Genomic DNA, 22,963 nt, shown 5'->3' with positions numbered 1-22,963 from the left:
CACAATGACTCTCAGCAGCCTATATATACTATGAAGTAGTTTCTCACTTGAAATAATATATAAGGAGGCTAAATCTCCTTGTCCAAGGCAAGGTGATTTTATCCCTTCACTTTATTTTTAGTCTATCTATACTTGTCTATTTAGTTCTTTGAGTGATATCAGTTGGAGACTCACTTTAGGACTTGAAGAGTTACTAGATAATCTAGTAATTTACCTTTAGTCTGTGGAGGCCCTCTCAGCAGCTAAGAATCACAAAAAACTCTTGCTTATCTGATTATTGTCATCCTCTATGCATTTTGACATTGTTAGTGGTCTAGTACTATGACAGAAGTTTTCTAAATATTCAGTATATTCTCAGGACTGCCTAACACCCGGACTAGCCTCTGTGCAACATACTAAAGCATATAAGTTTTAATTCAAAACAGAAATCGAAAAAACACTAGGTATATTTGGAAAAATAGGAAACTCCAATCATATCTAAGAGTGAAATCATTCCTCAATGCAACGAGCCCACTATGAGGGAAAATTGTTGCCAACATTTTAGCCTATATATCTTGACATTGTTGAGGTATCTTTACATAGAAATTATTATTCTGTTGAATATTCTTTGGTTACTAGTTAGTCATCACTATATTCATCATGTTTTCAGGCTCATAACCTCCCATAGTGGGTGGTGCTCATAACATTACTGCACTACCTACAGTACCTCCTACAGCACCTATCAATCCCATTATCAATACCACAGAGTCTATTCTTACCATACCTCTAACACATTATCAATACCACAGAGTCTATTCTTACCATACCTCTTGTTAGAAACAAGAAAGCACCAAAAAAGTTTACAGGAGATTATAGAGAAGTCTCTAGGTTTATTAGACACTTTGAGAAGCTATATTAACAATATAATATTGCTTCAGACCTAAACAAGTGTAAGACCATCAGGATTTACTGCTCTATAAGTATTGTTGAATTTATTAAAGAATTAAAGTTATTTATGGATGAAGAGTGGAATGCATAAAAGAAGGATCTAGAAAAGTACAATAATGCTGCTCTCTATACTTAGTGTTTTAAGAAGAATAATCTTACAAAGTCTGTGAAAAAGACCAAGTACAAGTATATAGGAGATCTAGCAGCATGATAGAAATATGCTAGGGATTATATCAAGATTGGTAGATGGCTAAAAAGGAAAGACAGGATTATAGACAATAAATTAAACACTTATTTCTGGGCAGGCATTGGATATAGCCTATGGTCTAGGATTGAAGCAAGCTTGCTTGTATCTTAGCCTACTAGGGACAACTCTAAGCCTTATTCTATAAAGGAAGTATCTGACATTGTAGAGAAGATTTCACAAAAGAAAAAGCTTAATGAGTATATAGAGTTAGACAACAGTAATAAATTTGGAATAGATTGGTTGTGTGATTTAGAGTCCTTCTTAAAGGATAGTATAGATAAAGACATTAGGGTGACTAAGGCTAGGAAAGCCAAAGTAGAGAAGATGAAAAAAGAAATAAGGAAGAAGGTTAGATATGAAAGGGATAATAGAGGATAAATAAAGGAACCAAAAAATAAGAAAGAGTAGAGATCTAAAAGAAAAGGTACATCACCCCCTTCTGCTATAAAACCAAGACAGAGTAAACAATAGAATGAGATTGAAAATCTTATCAAACAGATAAGCAAAATAAATATCAATGATCCAATCTATAGACTGGTCTATTATAGGGCAATAAAGCTTAATCTAGCAGTTGTGGCAGTTGTGTGGGCTTCTGGATTAGAATGAATACCACTATCAGTTTTGCCAGATTATTAGGCTCTTTCTAGGAAAGTACTATCCTATATGATATTAGAGATATCTCAGCTCAATTTCCCATCTCCTAGACTACCAATCTCTAAAATGACCTGCTTCAGATATGAAGAAAAAGAACATGAAGTTATGACCTGTGCCAAGATTACAAATCTAATTAGAAATAGATTACTTGCTAGACATAATATAAGAAGAATTATGCATGAAAATAAAGCAAGAACCTAGAGATTGAAATAAGGAATTTATTATTTAGGCTGCTAAATACAAAAGGAGTCAATTGACTAAAAATAATTTGATTACTATTAATAGAGGTTTAAGTTTACCCAATCATCATTCTTTTTATGCAGCATATTTTACTCTAGATTTAGATTTAGAATCTAATTCAGACTCAGATTTAGAAGAGAAGATCTATATAGTACAGCAGGTAGTATTACAAACTTGCTTCCTTACTATACTTTTACCATGATCCACATAGGGACATGTTGGACCCTTCTCAAGTTTACACCTTATATTTCTATCTTACTAATACTTGGTCTGTACTCTTGCTTGTATATATTTATAGTTGCTGTAGCATAGGGGAGGCCTTAGGCTATCCACTTTTGTCCAATCTAGGAACTGCTATTCTCTAGTCTTCTTTGACTCTAAGGTATTAGTCTGATTAACCCCAAACAGTCATTCTCCTCATCACCTATTTTGCCTCTTTACTTGTGTTGTCAATTATGGCCTAGGATCCCCTCATTCCAAACAGCTGTTTATGACAGATAGAAGGCAGCTTATGGGATATGTATCTAGTAGAAAGAATAGAGAAGACTCTTCATAAAAAAAGAAATATGGAGTTTGATAAAATATATCCTTCTCCTAGGAATAAAGGACAGGCAAAAGAGAAACAGAGAGAAAAGAAAGAAATTCCTATGCCTATCAAAGTTACTAGAATTCCAAAAGAGAAAGTAGGACATTCTCAAAAATAAAAATAAAAGGAAGCAAAAAGGAAAAAAGTTCAATAGAAGGAAGTAAAAGAAAGTAAAAAGAAATATAATAAAGATGAGGAAGCAGTATCAATTAAAGTGCTCTATAATGGTGAAGGAACAAGGAGAAATCAGAGAACAGAAGCATTGGAAAGTTGGCCCATTGTGCCTAGGACAATAAAGCTAAAGTGTTAGAAAATTAAAGTCATACTAGTTGAAGAGCTAATAAGATTTGATTCCAATGACAATAATAATTTTCTTATGGAAGATGCTATAGAATCTACCAGAAAAAATGACAAAGCTGAAAGAAATCCGGCAAAGAAACATACTCTTTGATAGTTGGTAATCTCTACCATAGTAGATTCTATGGCAGTTCTTAGACAAATTCTAAGATCACCAGTGCAGCTTTCTATTGGTGATATTTTAGGATTATTAAAAGAGTTGGCTAATTTGCTTACCAAGAATTTGAGACTAGCTATATTGTCTATGGTCAAAAAGAAATTGCTAATAGCAAGTCAGAGTAATTTTGATCAAGCAAGGGAAAATAACAAAAAAACCACCTTTCAACCTAAGCAAAAAAAAAAATAGTTATATTGACCTTTGATTAAAATTCTAGTCATAATTAACAGATAAATTCTGAAAGGAAATTTTGATACTGGATCTAATGTTAATATAATTAGTAATAATATCTGGCAGTAAGTGGCATATTGACTAATAAATATAAAGAAAGAAGTAACAATGAAAAATATAAATGATGGGGAAAGTTACCCACTAGGCCTTTGAATAAATATCCCACTCCAATATGAGAATGATCATACATATATAGACTTATTAATTGTACTATATGTGTTGTTCAAGCTTTTACTCAAAAAAGTATGGCAGGGAACAAATTTAGTCATGCTAGACAAATTACAAGATAGAACTTATCTCCTATTCAAAGATCTAGAAGATCTAGATAAGGTCCTCTATTAGTACTTTATGGGACTATATTAGGGACCAAGCATAGGTACTAGAAAATCAAATAGAACTGCTAAGAGTATATAAATAGAGCAGGTTAATAATATAGAGATAAAAAATAAAAGAAATGAGGATAGCTTACCAGGCAATAACAAACTAAGAACAAGTTAAGAAGGTTCAAGAAAAAACAAGAAAAAGCAAGAAAAAGTAGAAAAAAGAAAAGACAAGTGGCTATTGGCTAAGAATTGTCAAGACTCACTAGACTTGAGACTAGACAAATATATCAGTGTAAAAGCCAAAAATAAAGAGAAAGACCTTAAAGAAATAGAATTAGGTATAAGTATTAGTAAAGAATATAAGAAGAAAAGCTCACTATAGAGCCTTTCTATAATATCTGGGACTATACAAATTCAGCTCAAATATATATACCTTATTGAATCCATTACTAACTTATTACTATTATTCTAGAAGTTTGGCAAGGAATACATAGAATTAGAAACAATAGAGTGGGCACTCTAAGACTTTAAGTCACCTCACTATATAACCCTCTTATATAATTAGATCATCTCTTCCATTTTCCTTATTAGTTTTAATACCAGGGTTAAAAACAGATATCTGTATAATATATCACTTATGCTATATGCCACCTAGTTTACATTAGTAGTAGGCCATCTATTTTTTCTTTGAATAGGCCATTCTTTTGTCAAGAATTACTTTGGGTTATCTTCAACCCTCACAGTACTAGTAGAGCATTTATTAATTAAAATTTAGGTGCTGTTTTAAAATCAGAATCCCTTTATAAATAGAATTAGGGATGTTAGGCCTACTAATAGATATACAAACTTATAGAATTACACTCTACCAATACCTTCCAAGCCTATAAACACCTTTCAAGCCTATGCTTTTCCTTTTTCAGCTTCTTATTGTTGATTCTCTAGTTCCTAGTCTCTAGCTTCCTCAAAATGATTACCTTAAAGTCCTTCAGTGCAAAATAATAAATGAGACACTTATAGGACCAGTTCTCTTATGGCTAGATAAAAAATTGGGTATGTTGAATTTTAGACATCTTTTAGAGAGGATTGAGAAATTGAAGAGATCAGAAGGATAGGATTGAAAAAGAAAGAGCATAATCAGGAAAATGAAAGGCAAAGAATGTGAGGAAGGAAAAATAAGGGATAGACCAAGTTTAACCAAGACTGTTAATCTATGACTTGTTTTTCTGGAACTAGCACTATTTACTCTATTTTGCCCAATTATTAACTCATATTCTTTAGAAAACCCTTATCTCTTACTAAATCATAATTATATATAATTATCATTAATTATAATTATAATCAAATCTGCAAATCAACATAGTTTTATTTATACTACTAATGTTTTATAAGAAAGCACTGTCCTAATTGTTATTTTACATATCTAAATTTTAGATTAAGTGATAACTATAAATATTTTCCCTTAATATAAAGTGTATTTCCAATGTTTTATCAGTTTTTGGTAGTAGTATCTAGTATCTAGCCTTACATTCTAAAAGCCTTATTTTTTTAAGATATTTACCAACTTACTTGAAAAAATAAGGGATAAATGTGAAATAAAACTAAATATATTAAGACTGTCCAAAATGTGTCTATATTTGAATTACCAAGTTAAGTAAGTTAGACCATATGACTTGCTAAAGTGCTTGTAGATATAAGGTCATAAGTTTAACTCTAGCTTAGGGTAAGTTTGTTATAAAGTACAATTTTAGGTATAGATATTCAACAAATGGTCTTTATAGCTAAGCTCTATTTGAAAGTTGTAAATAACTATAGTATTAGCAAGTAATACTAGTGTATAGTTAAGTATTATTCTTTAGAAAATATCCATAAAAGTTCTGTGTAATTAGAGCTAATTGTATATAATTTACAATAATTAGCCTTGATAAACTATAGATAAAAGAGGGGAAAAGCTAAAAATTCATAATAATAATAAGTGGAATTTCTATATAATTATAGAAAATTTAAGCATAATTAAAAGAGTGATTTTTCTAAATAATGAATTAACTCTGGCCTCTTATAACTTATTGAAAACCCCAGTTTTATTATTTGAGCATATACTAACTTACCTAGTTAAGATGCCAAAAAAGCTTAATAGGGGTCCATTAGCCAAAAAGAAATTTGGTCCTCACATATTAGACCACTCACATGCCTTTGTCAAGTATCTATATCTTAATACTTTTACTAGAAGGGCATTATAACAATTCCTTCTTAGCATAGGTATTTTCTCTTATCTCTAGGCAGAATTTGTTTCTTTACTTTCAGACCCTATATAATTCATGATAATCAATAGGTATCCTCACTTTATCTGAGATGATAAGTTTATTTAAGTGGCTAGTATAGGTAAAGTGGTAGCTAGGATAGATAAGCTAAGAATAAACTTTCTAAATATGCGCTACTAGTCTAACATCTCTCATACTCATTTGGTCAGTTTCTTCAAACTTGTAGATTCAAATATTATTAGTTACTCACAAAACATAATCCCAAATATCTCCATCTTTTTGTTCATTTATAGAGCTCCATACTTACTGGCACTAGAAAACACAATAATAGCTATTATCATTTTTTTTAGAAAAAGAGGATCTAGGAATTGGTTTTGCAAGTAAAAAAGCACACCAAAGATAGGGATGAGAAAGCAATAGGAAAGATACTAATAGCAAAGAATATAGAAGTATTAAAGCATTTGTGCATATAATACCTTCTTGAGATACTAGACAATCACTTGGACTTTACTAGCCTACTTGTGCACCTAAATAAATAGAGCCCCCTCTTTATAATCAGGGAAGGAGCTTTTCTATAGATGACAATTGGTTACTTTAAGACAATTGACCAGTTTGATTTTGTAGAAGCACTTAGGACCCTTTTTAATCTTTATTTTGCCAATAATTACCTTATTTGCTAGTATGTCAATAGCTATCTAGCAAATCTAGTACATAGGATGGATCACAGTATATATGACAATTCTTTTTGATATGCTAAGGTGTGGCATGTTATTCTTTATAATCCATTTTGTTCTCTTATAGTTTTATTTTGCATAATCTTTGAGTTTTTAAGTTTTTCCTTTTAGTTTTGCAACATGCCAGTCATTATATTAATTTCTTATCTATGTTTATATATAAGCTTTCATGCTATTTGTTCTTCATGTTGTTTTACTAGTTTTTACTTGTTTAGGCTATTTCTTAATATTCTCAATATACCAGTTATATTGGTCATATGATACATATACATTTTATAAGTATTGAGGTACACTATAGCAATAGCATGACCATTATTAAAGAAATACATGCTTTATACAAGCCCTAGATAAGATAAAGTTGCAAAAGGTTTCAAATTTTCTGCTTTTATGGTATTAATTAGAAAGAATGGTCAAAATGCAAAATTATATCTGTGTTGATAATGTCAATTTAGAATATTGTCACTTTATTAGCACATGTGACTATAAGGGTCCTTTGGCACTCATCTAGTATTAGAGACTCTATGCCACAAGTGGCACAATCCAATATGTTATAAATTAAAAGAAGTATGATGTTACTCTAGAGTTCAATATTATCAATGAAGCATAAGATATAATTGATATACTTACCAAGCCAAGATATCTTTGCCATAGTTTGAGTGTACCATTTTCTCTAACCGTTATTAAAAAAGCATATAATAAAAGATAAGAGTAGTTAATCTATGCAATTGCCAAAATAGTACTCTGTTGTAGCTAAATACTCTGGAGCAATTTCCTTATAAGGGACTATATGAAAACATGGCCATTATCAGCTAGACAAAAAAAAAATTATGAATTAAAGAAGTATAAACTTAAATTAACAAAGCTTTATACCCCTACTAGCAAGCATTAATCCTTTGTGAGAAAACCATAAACAGTTTACTAGACCTGAATAGTTAAAGAGTGCTAGCTAAATATGATAACAAATCAAATACATTAATTTTGGCTATTTGTAGTAGAAAAGAATTGATAAAAATTTCTTGGAGTTAAACATTGTATATTTACTAGCTAGATCAATGATGTAATGTTTAGCACATATATTCACAAAATCCCATAATAATGTTATTAGCCTTGAGATGTTCTTTTCTTTTCTTTTCTTTTTTATCTGGAAAACCACCCCTTTGTATTATTGTCTAATTAGTTCTATTTATGCATAATTAAGAACAATTAGGATTAGACATTTTTAGCTTACCCCCCCTCTAAACCTGTTCTAATTAGACATAATTTTCCTAAATTAGGAGTCATTAGGATTCATTATAACTTGAAATTTCGGAAAAATCATAATAAATCAAGCATCACAGTTCTCATAGCCTTCTTATAGAGTCATGTTTATTAGAGCACTAGTTAAGTACCTAAACACTGAATATACCTTATAACAAACTTGCCTTCTGCCAGAGTTGAACCAACAACCTCACGTATGCAAGCACCTGGAACAGATGCTCTAAGCCACTAAGCCACAAGGTCTAAGATATAAACTTGGTAATCTAAATAAGTAGACATAATATAGGCAACCTCAACATCTCTGATTTTATTTAACATTTATCTTTTCTCTTTCTTATAAATAAATAGGTCAATAAATACCTAAAAAGTCAGGTCTTTTAGGATTTAGTTTAAACACTAGCTAAGAAGATAATAAACCAATGGAAAATAAATAATACACTTTATTTATGGTAAAAACAAATTATGGCACTTACACAATTTGGATTTAGAATGTGTAAAACTATGATTGAGTGTAATATTCAATAGGACTCTACTAGTATAGATAATGCTACCTGGATTTGCAAATTTGATCAAAAACATGATTATGAATAATTAAGATCCAATAAGAGAAAGGGGTTTTCCAAATAGCCACTAGTGAGGTAGAGGGTGGGGACAAGGGTATATGTATGGCATGCCTATATATAAATAAGCACAAGATTGTTGGAGGTGATCTTAATATGCTTAATGCATATATTTCCTATATAGCAGGCAAATATATCATTCTGGCACCACATACCAATATGACTGTCTTTTCCACAGCCCAATAGCTAGAGGAAAACACCAAGTTTGAGCATCTTCTGTATAACAAGGCAATAAACAATATAAATAGTGCTAAAAATTGTAATATCAATAGGATGATGATTGTGTGCTACACAAGACAGTATTAGCCACTATACTAATAGACAAGGTCTATAAGGCTGCATATAGCATATTCCTAAGTCCAACCCATATGTTGTGTCCTATAATGACCAGTAGCAGGCATTGGCTAACAATAACAACTTTAATGATCTTGTGTGCAAGGACAAGGTACCTAGGTCTTCATAGCCTCTTGTGGCAGCTGCCAAGCTGCCAACAAAGTGGCTGGGGGCATCAATCCACATTTCTCTCTTTCTATATCCCTTATAAAAGCAGCTGGAAAGTCAGCAAAAGAGCTACAAGATAATGGTATAGGCATATATGAAGGAGAGTAATATGCTGAAATAGTATAGAATGTGCCACATCTTTACCTTCTCACTGATAGAGCAGTAGTACTTACTATTTCCTACTAATAATTAAAGACTTTTTAGTATAGAATTAGTGTTAATATTATGAAATTAGAAACCAATCCAATGCTCATAATATGTTGCTCCCAATTAGGAAATTAGACACTTTTAGATGCTATTAACACTTTTAGATACTTTTAGGCACTATTAGATATAATCCGGAGCTAATACAAGGTGGTGGTTTTCCAGATGTTAATTCAATACATTTATATCCTATACAATATAAGGCTAGTGGTGGCTTAAATAAGAATAGAGATGAACACCATATGTATGTAATGAGTAAAGGGTTTAGTTAAGATCCAAATTACCCTATGAGATATTTTGTTTCCTTGGTAATGTCTTCTTGACAAACTATAGTACTTAGTACTTATTATAGCAGCACTCTATAAATCCACACTTTTACATTCCATAGAACCCACCTTAATTCTTTACTACTTCATGAAACTAGGAATGTTACTTTCAATATCATTTATAAGTCCTTTGTTCTAAGATCAAACAATGTTGAGGAGATAGTTGACAGATTTTTTGATATCAACAAGTATATCATACATTGGTACTATTAATCTTCACAGGTTTTTACAAAGATTTCTGAAGCCATACTAAATATACAATTTATGTATACTTAGTATCTACTATCGTTTACAATTCTATATCTTTATTGTCTTCTTTAGTGCTGTTGCTTGTTAGAGTAGTAGTTTGAGAGAGGTTAGCTACTGCCTATAGCAACACCAATATAACCATATCTAACACAAATATAGCATTTAGATTGGTGCCAGAATTAGACATTGATATCCAAAAGTTATAGTTATAGTCTAATGTCTTGAGTTGTGATTAACCAGATTCTTATAGACTATTGACCCAAGTGGTGGCTTAACAATTCCTAGGCAAGTGAGAGGGAGTAACACTTATAATATTGACAAGTTCTGATTAAATCCATTTTTGAGGCTCTATGCTAGGTATTGCTTGATAACTTATCTTTAGGATTCTTTCCATATCTATAATGTTATTCAAGGCCCAATGAAAATTAGTAAGCTCATTGTTATAAACTGCTCATTCAACAACCCCAAAAGTAGTAAGTTCTTCTCTAGGTCACATAAGTAGACAAAATAGAAATGGAAGCTTGACTATATTAGGATAGTAATACAAGAGTGGACAATGGTTTGTAGGCAATAGAGAGACTGCCTAGTATCACAAAATACTTAACTGCATTGTAATAGGTTTTGCTGATAATAGAGTTAACATAACATTAAAATAATATGTCATAGGTTATTATAAGATTGAAATGCATTCAAATAATGTCATGATTAAGATAAGATCATTCTACTGTGATTGTAATATGGATGCAATGTGCTCCTACATATTGTAGCCTCCCTTATTGCAGCATTGCTCCCTCACCTTATATACTATTTCTGTGACTATAGTAGGATCTCTCCAATGTCTATGCCTATAAGAATAAGAGACTGCAAGTTATATGGACAACCTTTCAACTTGAGAGGTGTCACCACTCATAAGCAGATGTGCTTTTGTCAAAATGCTGAGCAAGAGAGAGATTGGGCCTTCAAGGCCAAGCAATATAGAGCAACAGGTATGTAAGAGCCTTGTTATAATTGAAAAGATCAGTTAATTTTGCTTTAGGCTCCCCAGTTTTACTGATTGTAGTACATCCTGCTGCTAAGGCATCAGGCCCAATCATTAACCAAGCATTTTTATCAGGCAATAATAGTATGTTATTATTGCATTATAAATGAGGACTTTCCTGACATCAATTATAGATCAATCCCTTATACCTATTAATAAGCCCAATCAACAACAATCAAATCTTGCACCTCCCACTGCCCCTGATGTGCCTATGATTTCCTCTGCCTCTGCATCAATATCTGTACCTTTAGAGCCTCATCTTGACAACATCTGAACTGAATTCCACCCATGAAGTTGCAAAGCAACAGTCACATCACACTTTGAGGACTATGGGTATCAAGTCAAGGACCACATATGGGTCTTTGTTAGTGAAGAGCCATGGCACCCATTCTGAAGTCATTTGGATTTTGATGTTGTGAATTTTGCTTTGCAAAATGCCCTCATTAAAGAGGAGATAAATGCCCTGATTTTATTGATAAAGAGAGCCCAAAAAGATGAGGCTGTCACTTTGTTGTCACATGCAGATATGTATAATATTTTGGAAGAAGCTTCTTGGTATATAAAAGCACATTCTTTGTCTATACTCATCTTTGGTTCCTCATATATAGCACAAAAAGACATCTATTCATGTACCATTCAAAAACACAGTCCAGAACTTTGATATCTATGTGAAACCACTCTGGGAATGGGCATTGGATTTTATAGGAGATCTACTTCTGAGTCCACACTTTGTGTGGGATGCAGAAAAAATCTTGAAGTTCAATGGAACAAGATTTATGCATATATATCATGAACCTTGGACAGCAAACAGCTTCTGGAATGTTCAGGTATGTAAGATAACTATATAATTTACAGATAAATAAGTTATCAATCCCAGAGGGCACAAAATCATTTTGCTTGATTCTCTATCCTAATAAAACCAAGCTGTCTTCATTTGGTGGTTAGACAGAGTATCCAGTAATAGCATGGTATGGGAACTTGCTAGTTGGAATTCAGAATAGTGAAGGTACCTTGGGTGAAGGTTATGTTTTTGGATGGCTTCCAATTGTAAGTTTAATTGCTTAAATTTGCAGGTTTAATATATATATTAATTTGCATAGGTTGAGGAAGATTCAGCAGAATTATCAACACCAGGATGGGCCAATTTCAAGAATGTTATATGGCATAGTGCATTTTATAAGCTTTTGGAGACAATTATCAAAATCTTGAAGACAGGTTATCACTTCAAGTGTGGTGATAATATTATATGCTAGCTTTTTGCTTTTATTCGGATTTTATCAGCTGATTATAAGAAACAGGTTTTTTTTTGTGATTTGATTATGCTCAAACAATTTCCAGACATTTAATGGCATTGATATGAGGTGTCAAGGGAAAGTTCCCATGTTCAGTTTGCTTAGTTTCTGCTAACCATCAAATTGATCTTTCTAAAGATTACCTTCTTTGTATGGCTTACAATACTCAGAAATTTTTTTGAAGAGGTTGATTAAATACCACTTTAAAGAGACAAGGAAGTGATTCTTAAATCCTATGGTCTCTTTCCTATAAAAGTGGGTTTTATCTCATAATCTTTGATTATATTACTAATTGTAATTCTTTATTTGTTAGAGTTCCTTTGTATCTATTGCATATTCAGATGTATATTGTGCACTTTTATGGGACTGTATTCATGCCTATAACCTTGGTTTGTTTGGCAGTTATCTTTGGAAATAGCTTAAGGATTATCTTGCTATTTTGGGAAAAAATGCTAAAAAACAAGTTAATAAATAGTATGTTCAACTTTTTTTCTTTAATATAATGCTTAGATGTGATATGATACCTCAATAGAGGGGTTAAATCTATTTCAAAAATATGATCAAGATTTCATTTACTAATAGTAAAAAGTTTGAATATATATATATCTAAGGTTTGGATCTATTTGATTTCTTATTTACTTTTATACTTAGATTGTCTTATTAGATTATTTTATTTGCATCCCACAATGTCATTAGTGATATGTGCACAAAAAAACTAGGCTATTGTTTATTGCAATGTATCTGGTGCTTTTTAGTCTTGGATATGTATGCTTTACTAAATGTCCACACTGAAGACACAATTATAGTAGGCAAGCAAGCCTTACTTACTTTTGAGCAAGCTATGAAGGTTTTTACATTATTTTATTGTTATTTTTTCTTGTCTAATTTTAGAGTGATTATAGGAGTATCTTGCATTGATAAATAATAGCAAGAATTGGAACTTTCCCAAGATATACTCTTATGAACATCTTTTTGCAGATATCCAAGCAAAAGGCACTACATGCAATTTCAATACAAAGCCAAATGAGAAGATTCATGGTGCTCTCAAAGATATATATGACCTCTAAACTAACAAAAAGGATATGGCCATCAGGTTCTTAGTCCCTTGAATATTTTATATCACATTCTCATTTATGCTTGTTTAGATTCTGAAAATTGACCATTATATCCTTGTCATGTCCTTTTTTCAACAGTGGATTGATTTGCTTGATGAGTATCGCAAGTCTGGTGAGGCAGCAGATGTAGATAAAGGGGATGTAGAAGATGATATCAAGCCATAGTCAAGAACCACAATTTTATTAACAGGTTATATTTTACTTGGAGCTATTCAGAAGGCTTGTTCCATTAATTCCTTGGAGGAAAGGTACAAGGATGATGTTGTATCTAGTAATTTCACATAGTGTCTAGGCTCTTAGATATCATAGTTCCTGCTTGCTAGTGGTATTGATCTCCCAAATAATATCCCAATCAAAGTTCATTCAAGTGATCTTGTAGGCTATTAATTATCTCTATTATATAGAGTGCTTATGACTAATTTTACTTTCTATTAGATAAAAGAGTATTAGTTTCTCAAGGTTAAATATGAATCTAAAGTTGACTAGAGAGAAACAATAAATTACCTCTATTGCAGTCCTGATTTTCACCATCAGGAATGAGTGGATTGTGTTTTTGTGAACACAGTTAGTGGAGATATTTTTGCACAGCTTTTATTTGTCTTTACCTGCTTTGTTAACAAAACCCCATATCTTCTTGCATTGATTCAATTTCTGGATATACCCATACATATACAAAGATAGAAGGATAAAGATCTAGGCTTTATCTGAGTATATGCAAAACCTTAACAATTCTCTAAGTTTATATCTATACAATCAATCATTCAGAGTACACTACTCATTGAGGAGTTTGATTGGAAAGATAGCAGGGAGTTCCTAGTAGTTGATGTTATAGATGGGGATATGTTTCTGCATCTCCAAGAGAAACACCAGTGATCAGTCTGATCTCATTTTATAGCAGAGAACCTTCTAACTTACATGTTAAAGATACGCATGCTGTGCTCTTCCTGCTATTCATATCTGTTGGCATTATATGGATGTTTCTAATAGGGCAAGATGATGAAGATGTGTATGGTGAGGGACTTACAATGGTTTGGAATGTAGCCAGTGTTGTCTCTCTATAATTGCATGCTAAATATAGGGGTTCCCTACCATACACTATTTGATTTAGATTACCAAGTTCATATCTTAGACCTTGTGGCTTGATGGCTTAGAGCATCTGTCCTGGGTGCTTGCATACATGAGGTTGTTAGTTTAACTCTGGCAGAAGGCAAGTTTGTTTTAAGGTATATTTTGTGTTTAGGTATTGAACTAGTGCTCTAATAGACATGACTCTATAAGAAGGCTATGAGAACTGTGATGCTTGATTTATTATGATTTTTCCGAAATTTCAAGTTATAATCAATCCTAATAATTCCTAATTTAGGAAAATTATGTCTAATTTGGACCAGGTTTAGAGGGGGGTAAGCTAAAAATATCTAATCCTAATTGTTCTTAATTATGCATAAATAGAACTAATTAGAGCTTAATACAAAGGGGTGGTTTTCCAGATGAAAGCACTAGATTCATCTCAAAGCCTCTATTGTTCTTATATCTCTACAATATATTAAGGACTTGCTACTTGCTGAGTTATCTCTTAGAATCCATCTAAAGTTGTCTATTGGATTGGGAAAGACAGTCCCATCTATAACAAGCATTACTCTATCATCAAAATTCACCTTCTCTATTTATTTGAGGACAAAATTGATAGTAACTTCGATTTCCTTGCATAAGCCCAGAAACAAGCCATAGTCTTTATTTGTTAGGCCATTACTCTTCAAATAGCCTAGGGAGCCTCTTTTAGTGCTTATAGCATATGATAAGCCTAGTGGCTTAACAGATATTGCCAATTAAGAATAGGACAGTATACACAAAGCTAAGGGATTTGCCTATTTCTCCATTTATGGACTGCATATTGAGGACAATTGTAAGGTCATAGATTAAGGCAAGCTTATTACAGATGCTGTCAGACATTACTATGACCTATAAGCCAGGATCAATAACACACTTGACAAGTTGCTAATAATTGATAAGCAGGATGATTAACCTTGGGACAGAAGACTCTTTAGTAACAATAAGTGGTTGGGGAATCTTACTGGGCAATAACAAGCTAAGATAATATTTATAGAAGTTAGGTATAACTAGCAATGTGGGTGGTAGTGTAACTAGCTAGTAAATGATGTTTGTACAAGAGGAGATAACTAAGGGTGAAGGTTTGAGGTTATTGATTATATAAGAGAGTTCCATATCCTAGTACAGTATCCAGACTTGATTGGGATTCTTTATTGGCACTCTTCTTGCTAAGGTGGCTTTGTAGGCTTATGATCACACTTCTAAAGTGAGCAAGAGAAGTTCACACTAGGTTAGTATCATCTATATTGCCATTGCACAGTTATAGACTTTAGCCACAACCTTGTCATTATAGGTGGATGCTATGGTTTTGTATTCTAGTCCATTCTTCTTTGCTGCTAGAGCACTAGGTAGTGCTTTTATATTGTGATTATGTGGTGGGGCATAGGTCATGCTGAGGACATTAGTGAAGAGATACACTGATGGTTTGGCCATTTCTAGAGCTGTAGTCATCCTAGTCATGGCTGGCTAGGGTCAAGCTAGTGCTTATTAGGTTGCTATAGCTGCTAGCAAAGTTAAGTGGTGAAAGTTGACATCTAGGGTATCTTTGTACATACTACAATCTATCTAAGCTTGGGCTCTAGTCCTAATTCTGCCTCAATTGTATAGCACAAAAAGTTATTATCTGAGGCTTTGAATCTATTTAATGTCTATTAGCTGGTACATGGCTGCTATGTCAATAAATCAAGGCAAATCATGTTATAAGGCAATAGTGACTGCTACTGAGGGTGGGGAGTCTACTACAAACATTATTAAACTTATAATAATCTGGCCTAGGTTGTGGCAGTGCCTTTTAGTGATACAATCCTTGAGGTTGCTATTTGGGATCTTGCATAGCACAAATATACCTATTGACAACATGATCTGCCCCTTTATATTATTTTTGCACTTTCCTACTCAGATATATTTAGTGACCTTTTCACATTTACATATGAAATAATCGAATTCTCTATGGAACATACAATAATCTGAGCTTTTAGGATTGTGGCAAGTACATAGGGGCTATAACATTGTCAAGGCCTAAGCAGGCTGGTTTAAGAGGGCTTTGACAAAGGTCTCTGCAATTTATTTAAACAGGGTAGCAAAGTCTTTAGCCTTGATTGTTAGCTCTGTTGTGGTACTGCTTGTTATGTAAGAACTGTCAGATGAGGCAAGCTAGAATATCAAAGAGGTGCCATGCAGAATAAACTTTATAGTATTGTGGATGTCTTGTAACTTGTATGGGTCATTAGAAAAGTGGCTGGGGAGCTTGAGCTGAAGGCACTATAAGATGTGGCCCCATAATTCAGGTTGGAAGCCATGAGTAAAAGTGTGGCCTTGCTCAATAATAGAGATGTGATCCTTGCTAAGGAGGAAAAAGGTAATTATGAGAAACTGGTAGTAGTATTTGCCTAGATTACTAAGCAATAAAATCTCTATCCTGCCACTCTTTCTGACCAACTTATACATATCTGCTAATAACCACTTTCTTTCTTCTTCCAATCCTGGGTAGAAATGTTAGACTACTTAGTAAAAGTTTTTGTAAGGTGTTATAGCATTGGTATACTTGGCCAGAGTCTCCCAGAGTTTACAGGTATTAACATTAAGGGATTAGTAGGTGTGCTTTTTGTATTCTATAGCATTTACAACCACAAATTGATTAAAGTGAAATTTAAGGTTCAAGAAATATTGCCTAAGTTCTTGAGGTTGGTGAGGGTCAAAAGTAGGTATGGTCCTATTGCTGTAAGCTGGCATAGATGGGTTTGCCATAGTAATAATATAAGAGGTGTGCCAACCAAATTGTTGGCCCTTATTTTCCCCATCATTCCTTCATAAGCCACATTAAATACTTCTTCTAATTTGTGCAAAACCATAGGGTTTTATGCCTATGATGACATACTGAGGCTTCTCCTAGTATTTCAATTTATTTTTGTTATTTCTGCTGAATGCTTCACTTATAGCTACATTTACACATAGTCATTTTACCAACTAATTTTCCAAACAACACTTCTAGTCTTTGCCAAACATCTCATTTAGCTCAAGATAGTCTTTTTACTATCATATTACATTTTACTGTACTACAGACATTTTGAAACTATTCTACACATTGGGCACAAAGTCACCCAACATAGACATGTCCAAATCCTTGGCATTTAATGAGTCTTCCACCAGCACCACATCTGAAACTGCCCATCCACCCAAATGTGCCTCAAGAACCTCCAACTTACCCTGCCACATCATGATCAAATGTGCCAGCGAGGCATACATATCTTTAGCCATAGCAATGTGGTACCAAAGCTCCAATATAATGCCTTGCGCAATGATAGGCAAGATGAGTCAGATAGGGCAGGGATAGCAGAGGAGTAAGGATGGGAAGGGGCCAGGATGATATGAGTGCTGGTTGGAAGACACTGGACTGGCTTCTGAGCCTAAACAGCTTCCTAATACAATAAGCTCACATTCTAGCAATGACCAACCAATTACTCACCTTTAGTTTATGCGGTACTCTCGCCAACAGATCATTTGAGGATGAGTATCTCAACCTTATGCTTTTTAGTTGGGCATGATGGTTCTGGCTCCTCCAACGTTTTGGCCACCTTCACTTTTGACTTCTTTTTCCCCTTCGACTTGCCCTTGTCCTTCAGCATCCACCCGGGCTGGAAGCTGCAGCCTTTCTGCTCCTTGGAGCACTTTGTACACAAAAATTGGCTAGACCTTGTGTAGCACCAAAAGGCCATGATGGTAAACTTGGTTGTGTACCTTTGGCAGGCATAGTCAGCCTGGAAGAAAAAGGATCAGCAAGCAATGAGAGACAGCAAAAGTGAGGGGACTTACAAGTATGTCATCAGGCATTAAGCCCAGGGAATCCTGTATCATCTTCCCAGCACTGTTCCTCTCTACAGGTGGCCAAACAGTTGACATGTGGCTCTTTTTAAAACTGAGGGGAACAATCATCTGACCCTGAGATAGAGTTTGCTAGTGAGCAAACTTGACAATAACAGTGGCAGCATGCTTTCCTTGCGATTTGATCAGAGTGATTAGAGTAGTTGGGTCCACACTCATTTAATAGCCATGGTTGTTGAGACCAGGTCAGTGTTGGTGGAAGATGCAGGATAAAAGAAAGAAGGAACAGGATTGGGGGAGGGAGAGGGAAAGAAAAGAGGGGGAGGGACCACGTTTTCAGCATTCAGCTCAGCTAGCTGATGCTCATCTTTCTCAGGATTGAGAGACCCATCAAACATGTTGCCTACCACAGCATGCCTGTGCTGCTGATGGTCTTCTGTGGCTACCTACAACCAGCAGTCTGTGACACCTCCACTCGCTTAGCCTTGTGTTTGGTGGCAGCTACCCTTTTAGTCTCCTCAGCCAGGGCCTGTGCTTTAGCTTCTTTCTGCTGCTTCACAGCAAAGAGTGCTGCTCACTATAGCAGGATGTGTGCCTCCCATACCAGCCAGTTGTTAATAGCCATGTGGTTGAGGCTACGCTTAGCTTCGGCAATAAGATTGGCAAGTTTGGGAATATCTTCACTATATGCTGAACAATCGAGAAGAGCCTACTAAGGTGGTTGGCAGCTAATAAGAGCAGGAGGGAGAGCCAAATCACCACATGTTGGGCAAAACCTTGGCTCCAAAGCTCATGATCCTCATACTTAGCAGCTCCATCCAGGAGGGAGAGCATGCATTTGGCAAGTTTTGCCTTGAGAACAGAGAGAATGGATGGTATTCAGACAAAGAGATGAAGCAGCAGGAGAATGGCAATAAGGGACTTAGTTGCTGGAGAATTAACAATCAGCAGGTGATTGTGGTCACCTGACAAAGCCCTATGCCACTGCACTTGGCAAAGACTATAATACATGTCACCGCCATTTGCCAACACACTCCCATGCCAGCATCTAGTTGGGGCACTTTAGGCCTCAGCCACTTTCTTACCTAATCAGTGGCCATGCCACAGGAATTTTCTAGCTTAGTCCTAGTCTCTCTTGTATGCCAACCTGGTCCTTTTGATGACATCTCCTTGCAGATTATTCATCTTTGCCACATCTCTCCTATATGCCCACTTCTTTTCACATCACTGCTTATTGCTGATCCTTTCCCATGTAACTTGCCACATTGCTCCATTTTCCATACCTTTGCTCCATTTTCCACACCTCTGCTCCATTTTCCATGCCATTTTTTTCTACTTCACATTATAGCCACTAATTACTGACTAAGGACAGTCAGGATTCAGTAGGGAGAAGATGATGAGCATGCACCTGTGCTAGGGTCTGAGGAAGGTATTTGGAAAGCTTTGGGGAGACACTGAACAGTGCTAGATAAGTACTAAAGACACTGACTGTTACCAAACATGGTTGGTCCCCACCCGACTGACTGCAACCTACTAAAGGACATTCAGCAGCACTTGGCTCAGTTTGCCCACACTTCATGTACTTACTATGACCACACAGGAGTATTATAATAGGTGTTTATGAGATCAGAGCCAGTATTTTGTGTCAGCCAATGTCTTTCATGAGTCAGTTAGTCCTTATTACTTATTTTCCTAACTTCCACATAGTTGGTCAAATACAATCTTGTACCATTACTTGGCCACCTTGGTTGTACATTGCTTCTTCTTTATTTTCATTAGTTCTCCAATGCCTATTTCTGCTACCTACACTCAGGCAACGGATCCTAAACATTTAGGATTTTGCCATTGCTGATTAACTTTTACCTTATTACCTTTGGAACCCATATAAACATTTTACCTACCTTCTTATTTTCTCTCATTGCTAGGGCTTGGCACCTATTTGACATTTACTCTCATTTCATGTTCAATATTCTACTTAGGGGCTCTGTTTACCATAAAAACCTACATACAACTCTGGAATAAACTAGCTTTTGCACCCCATAGTTCAGAGCTCATTTGTGCTTGTCTCAACCATTGAGATTGTCTTCATTGACTTCCAAAAACTTGCCATCCCCATTGTTTGGCCTCATTTGTGTTTGTACTTATCTCTTTGCTTATATCCCTTGTCCTTTCTTGTATATTGTCAGAGTCCCTTGTGGCTTTTAAAGCACATAGTTGTTGGCCACAACACTATCTTCTTGTTACCAGCTAAATCCCTGACTTGACTGACCGAACATTTGGTCAGTGTTCGGTGCAGTCCCAAAACCATTTGGGTAGTATAACCTCATACTCTCCATTGCTTCTTAGTATGCCATTGAATTCTAAAGTCATCACTAATGATTCCTTGTGTATTAGATACTAGCTCCAGTACCCCTACTCTAGAGGTTGTTCTAGTATTGTGCTTGTCACTTAGAGCCACCTCTAGTATATCACTAGGCTATAGACTTTTCAGATACATCTTATATATGTCAGGGATGACAATCACACTAGGCAGAGGTGTTTCTGGCTAATGTAGGACATTGATGATGAAAGAGACAGTTGGTTGTGTTAGTGGTTTGAGGTTGTTGATAGCATAGGGTAGATTGGCATTTTGGTAGAAGGTCCAAATATTGCTAGTGTCTTTGGCAGATGATTGGCATGCTAACATAGCTTCCCTGACCTGTGAATGGACTTTGGTGGAGAAAGAGAGTAGTTTGCACTAGGTAAGCATCATTTAAGTAGCTATTGCCCTATTGTAGACCTCAGATACTACCTTTTTGTCATAGATTGGCACTATAGTTTTATAGGCCAGAGCATCCTTCTTTGCTGATAGTATCTTTGCTGGGGCTCCCATATTGCATTCATGTGATAGTGCATAGTTAGTGTCCTGGACTTTGGCATATGAATGGATCAGGGCATCATCCTTGGTTGGTACTAGGGGCAGTCACTGAGTTGGGGTAGTTGGCCTTGGTTCAGGTTTAGGAGTTTTAGTCATCACTTATTGTTTGGGGACCAGTAAAGGGGTAGGTGCTAAACATCCTGTCTGTGCCATTTCATGTGCCCTTATGCCCCATGCAGAGCACAAATAGTTCATGTTTGAGGCTCACGATTTGCTGAACATTGGTAAGTTGGTAAGTTAGGGTGACATCTAGCAATGAGGGTGAATTGTGATGGAAGGCTATCATCATTGGGTGAGTTAGTGCTATATTTACTATGAATATTATCTGTCTGGTCACCAACTAGCCTAGATTCCTGCAATGCCATTTGTCAACTCAATCCTTCAGGTTACTACCCATAATTTCTCTGGGTATAAATGTTCCACTTGACAATATAACCTTTTCCTCTATATTCCACTTGCATTTGCCAATCTGAATGTATTTGGTAACCTTAGAACAGGCAAGCATAAAGTATTCAGGACTGCCACAGAACATGTAGTTGTCACTGCCCTGTCCTAGCTGTTAGAATAGTTGATTGGCTGGCCTGGATGTCCCTTGAGCTGCAATAGCCTTGATGAAGGTGTCAGTGAGCTGTTCAAATATGGTTGCCAGGTCTTTAGCCTTGATTGCATTGGTAGGTAGCATGACAGGGGCTGCTTGAGAGATATTAGTAGAGGTAGTACTATAGGCAGCCATGGTGCCATGCAAGATAAATTAGGCCATATCATGGATGTCCCAGAGGTTGTACAGGTTGTCTGGGAAATGATTGGGAAACTTGAGTTGTAGACATTGAGAGAATCTTGTCCATAGCTCTAGTTAGAATACTCTAGCAGAGGCATATTCTTGTTTAGCAACCAAGATTTGTGCCTTGCTGAGGAGGAATACCATGATTATAAGGAATCACTAATGATAGTTACTGAGTTTACTAAGAGACAAGATGCCAATCATACTTGTTTCACCAACTAGCTTGTCCATATCTAATACTGACCATTTGCATTCTTTCTCCAATCTGGGGTATAGCCTGTAGACTTCTTCATAAAAGTCCTTGAAGGTCTTTGTGGTATTGGTAAAAGTAGTGAGTAATTCCTAAAGCTCACAGGTATTGATGTCCAGAAATTGACAAGCATGTTTCCTCCTTTCCTACTCATCTACTACTGCTGACTGAATGAAGTAAAAGTCCAGATTGGCAAAATATTATCTTAGTTTGTGGGGTCAATGGGGTCAAAGGTTAGGGCCATTTAATCTCCATAAGTGGGCATGGATGGGGTCATCATAGTAAGCATCTAGAAAACCACCCCCTTGTATTAGCTCTGGATTATATTTAATAGTGTCTAAAAGTATCTAAAAGTGTTAATAGCATCTAAAAGTGTCTAATTTCCTAATTGGGAGCAATACATTATGAGCATTGGACTGGATTTCCAAATTAGGAACAACATCTTTCTGTGGCTAAAAAGATAGTTTCTAATTTCTTAATATTAGCACTAATTCCACACCAAGAAGTCTTTAATTAGCAGTAGGAAATAGTAAGTACTACTGCTCTATCAGTAAGAAGATAAAGATATGGCATATTCTATGCTGTTTTAGCACATTACTCTCCTTCATGTACTCGTGCCTGCAAAAAGTGTTTGAACACCATTATATGAAGCTTTTATATGAGGTGCCAAGCCTTAGTAGTCTTAAGAAATTCATGCCTCCTGCTGGAACCACTGAGTTTACACCCTTAAAAAGAGGTTGAATCCTTGCTTTGCATGATCTTGGATACT

At 35.1% G+C, this 22,963-nt stretch overlaps 4 protein-coding genes across 4 annotated transcripts; 2 read left to right on the top strand and 2 right to left on the bottom strand.

The window, feature by feature from the left end:
* Nucleotides 1–10,706: 10,706 nt before the first annotated feature.
* On the top strand, nucleotides 10,707–12,163 carry HETIRDRAFT_429906 (uncharacterized protein; the record flags this gene model as incomplete). The annotated part of the gene is made up of 6 exons (XM_009553058.1): nucleotides 10,707–10,857; nucleotides 10,932–10,994; nucleotides 11,213–11,274; nucleotides 11,519–11,737; nucleotides 11,856–11,957; nucleotides 12,011–12,163. The coding sequence occupies 6 exons, from the start codon at nucleotides 10,707–10,709 to the stop codon at nucleotides 12,161–12,163; spliced, it is 750 nt and encodes a 249-aa protein (XP_009551353.1).
* Nucleotides 12,164–12,866: 703 nt separating this feature from the next.
* Nucleotides 12,867–13,269, top strand: HETIRDRAFT_329029 (uncharacterized protein; the record flags this gene model as incomplete). The annotated part of the gene is made up of 2 exons (XM_009553057.1): nucleotides 12,867–13,049; nucleotides 13,105–13,269. Coding segments are annotated over 2 exons (348 nt in total), but the record flags the coding sequence as incomplete, so codon positions are not given.
* Nucleotides 13,270–17,502: 4,233 nt separating this feature from the next.
* HETIRDRAFT_118770 (uncharacterized protein) lies at nucleotides 17,503–18,324 on the bottom strand (the record flags this gene model as incomplete). The annotated part of the gene is made up of 3 exons (XM_009553056.1): nucleotides 17,503–17,631; nucleotides 17,946–18,182; nucleotides 18,238–18,324. 3 exons carry the CDS (start codon nucleotides 18,322–18,324, stop codon nucleotides 17,503–17,505), a joined length of 453 nt encoding a protein of 150 aa, XP_009551351.1.
* Nucleotides 18,325–19,578: 1,254 nt separating this feature from the next.
* On the bottom strand, nucleotides 19,579–19,825 carry HETIRDRAFT_421917 (uncharacterized protein; the record flags this gene model as incomplete). The annotated part of the gene is made up of 2 exons (XM_009553055.1): nucleotides 19,579–19,608; nucleotides 19,655–19,825. The coding sequence occupies 2 exons, from the start codon at nucleotides 19,823–19,825 to the stop codon at nucleotides 19,579–19,581; spliced, it is 201 nt and encodes a 66-aa protein (XP_009551350.1).
* Nucleotides 19,826–22,963: the final 3,138 nt, after the last annotated feature.

This window comes from Heterobasidion irregulare (genome assembly GCF_000320585.1).
Source record: "Heterobasidion irregulare TC 32-1 unplaced genomic scaffold scaffold_11, whole genome shotgun sequence".
In the NCBI taxonomy this organism is placed as follows: Eukaryota; Fungi; Basidiomycota; class Agaricomycetes; order Russulales; family Bondarzewiaceae; genus Heterobasidion; species Heterobasidion irregulare.
Note: the sequence above shows the minus strand (reverse complement) of the source record. Positions and strands in the feature narration are given on the sequence as shown.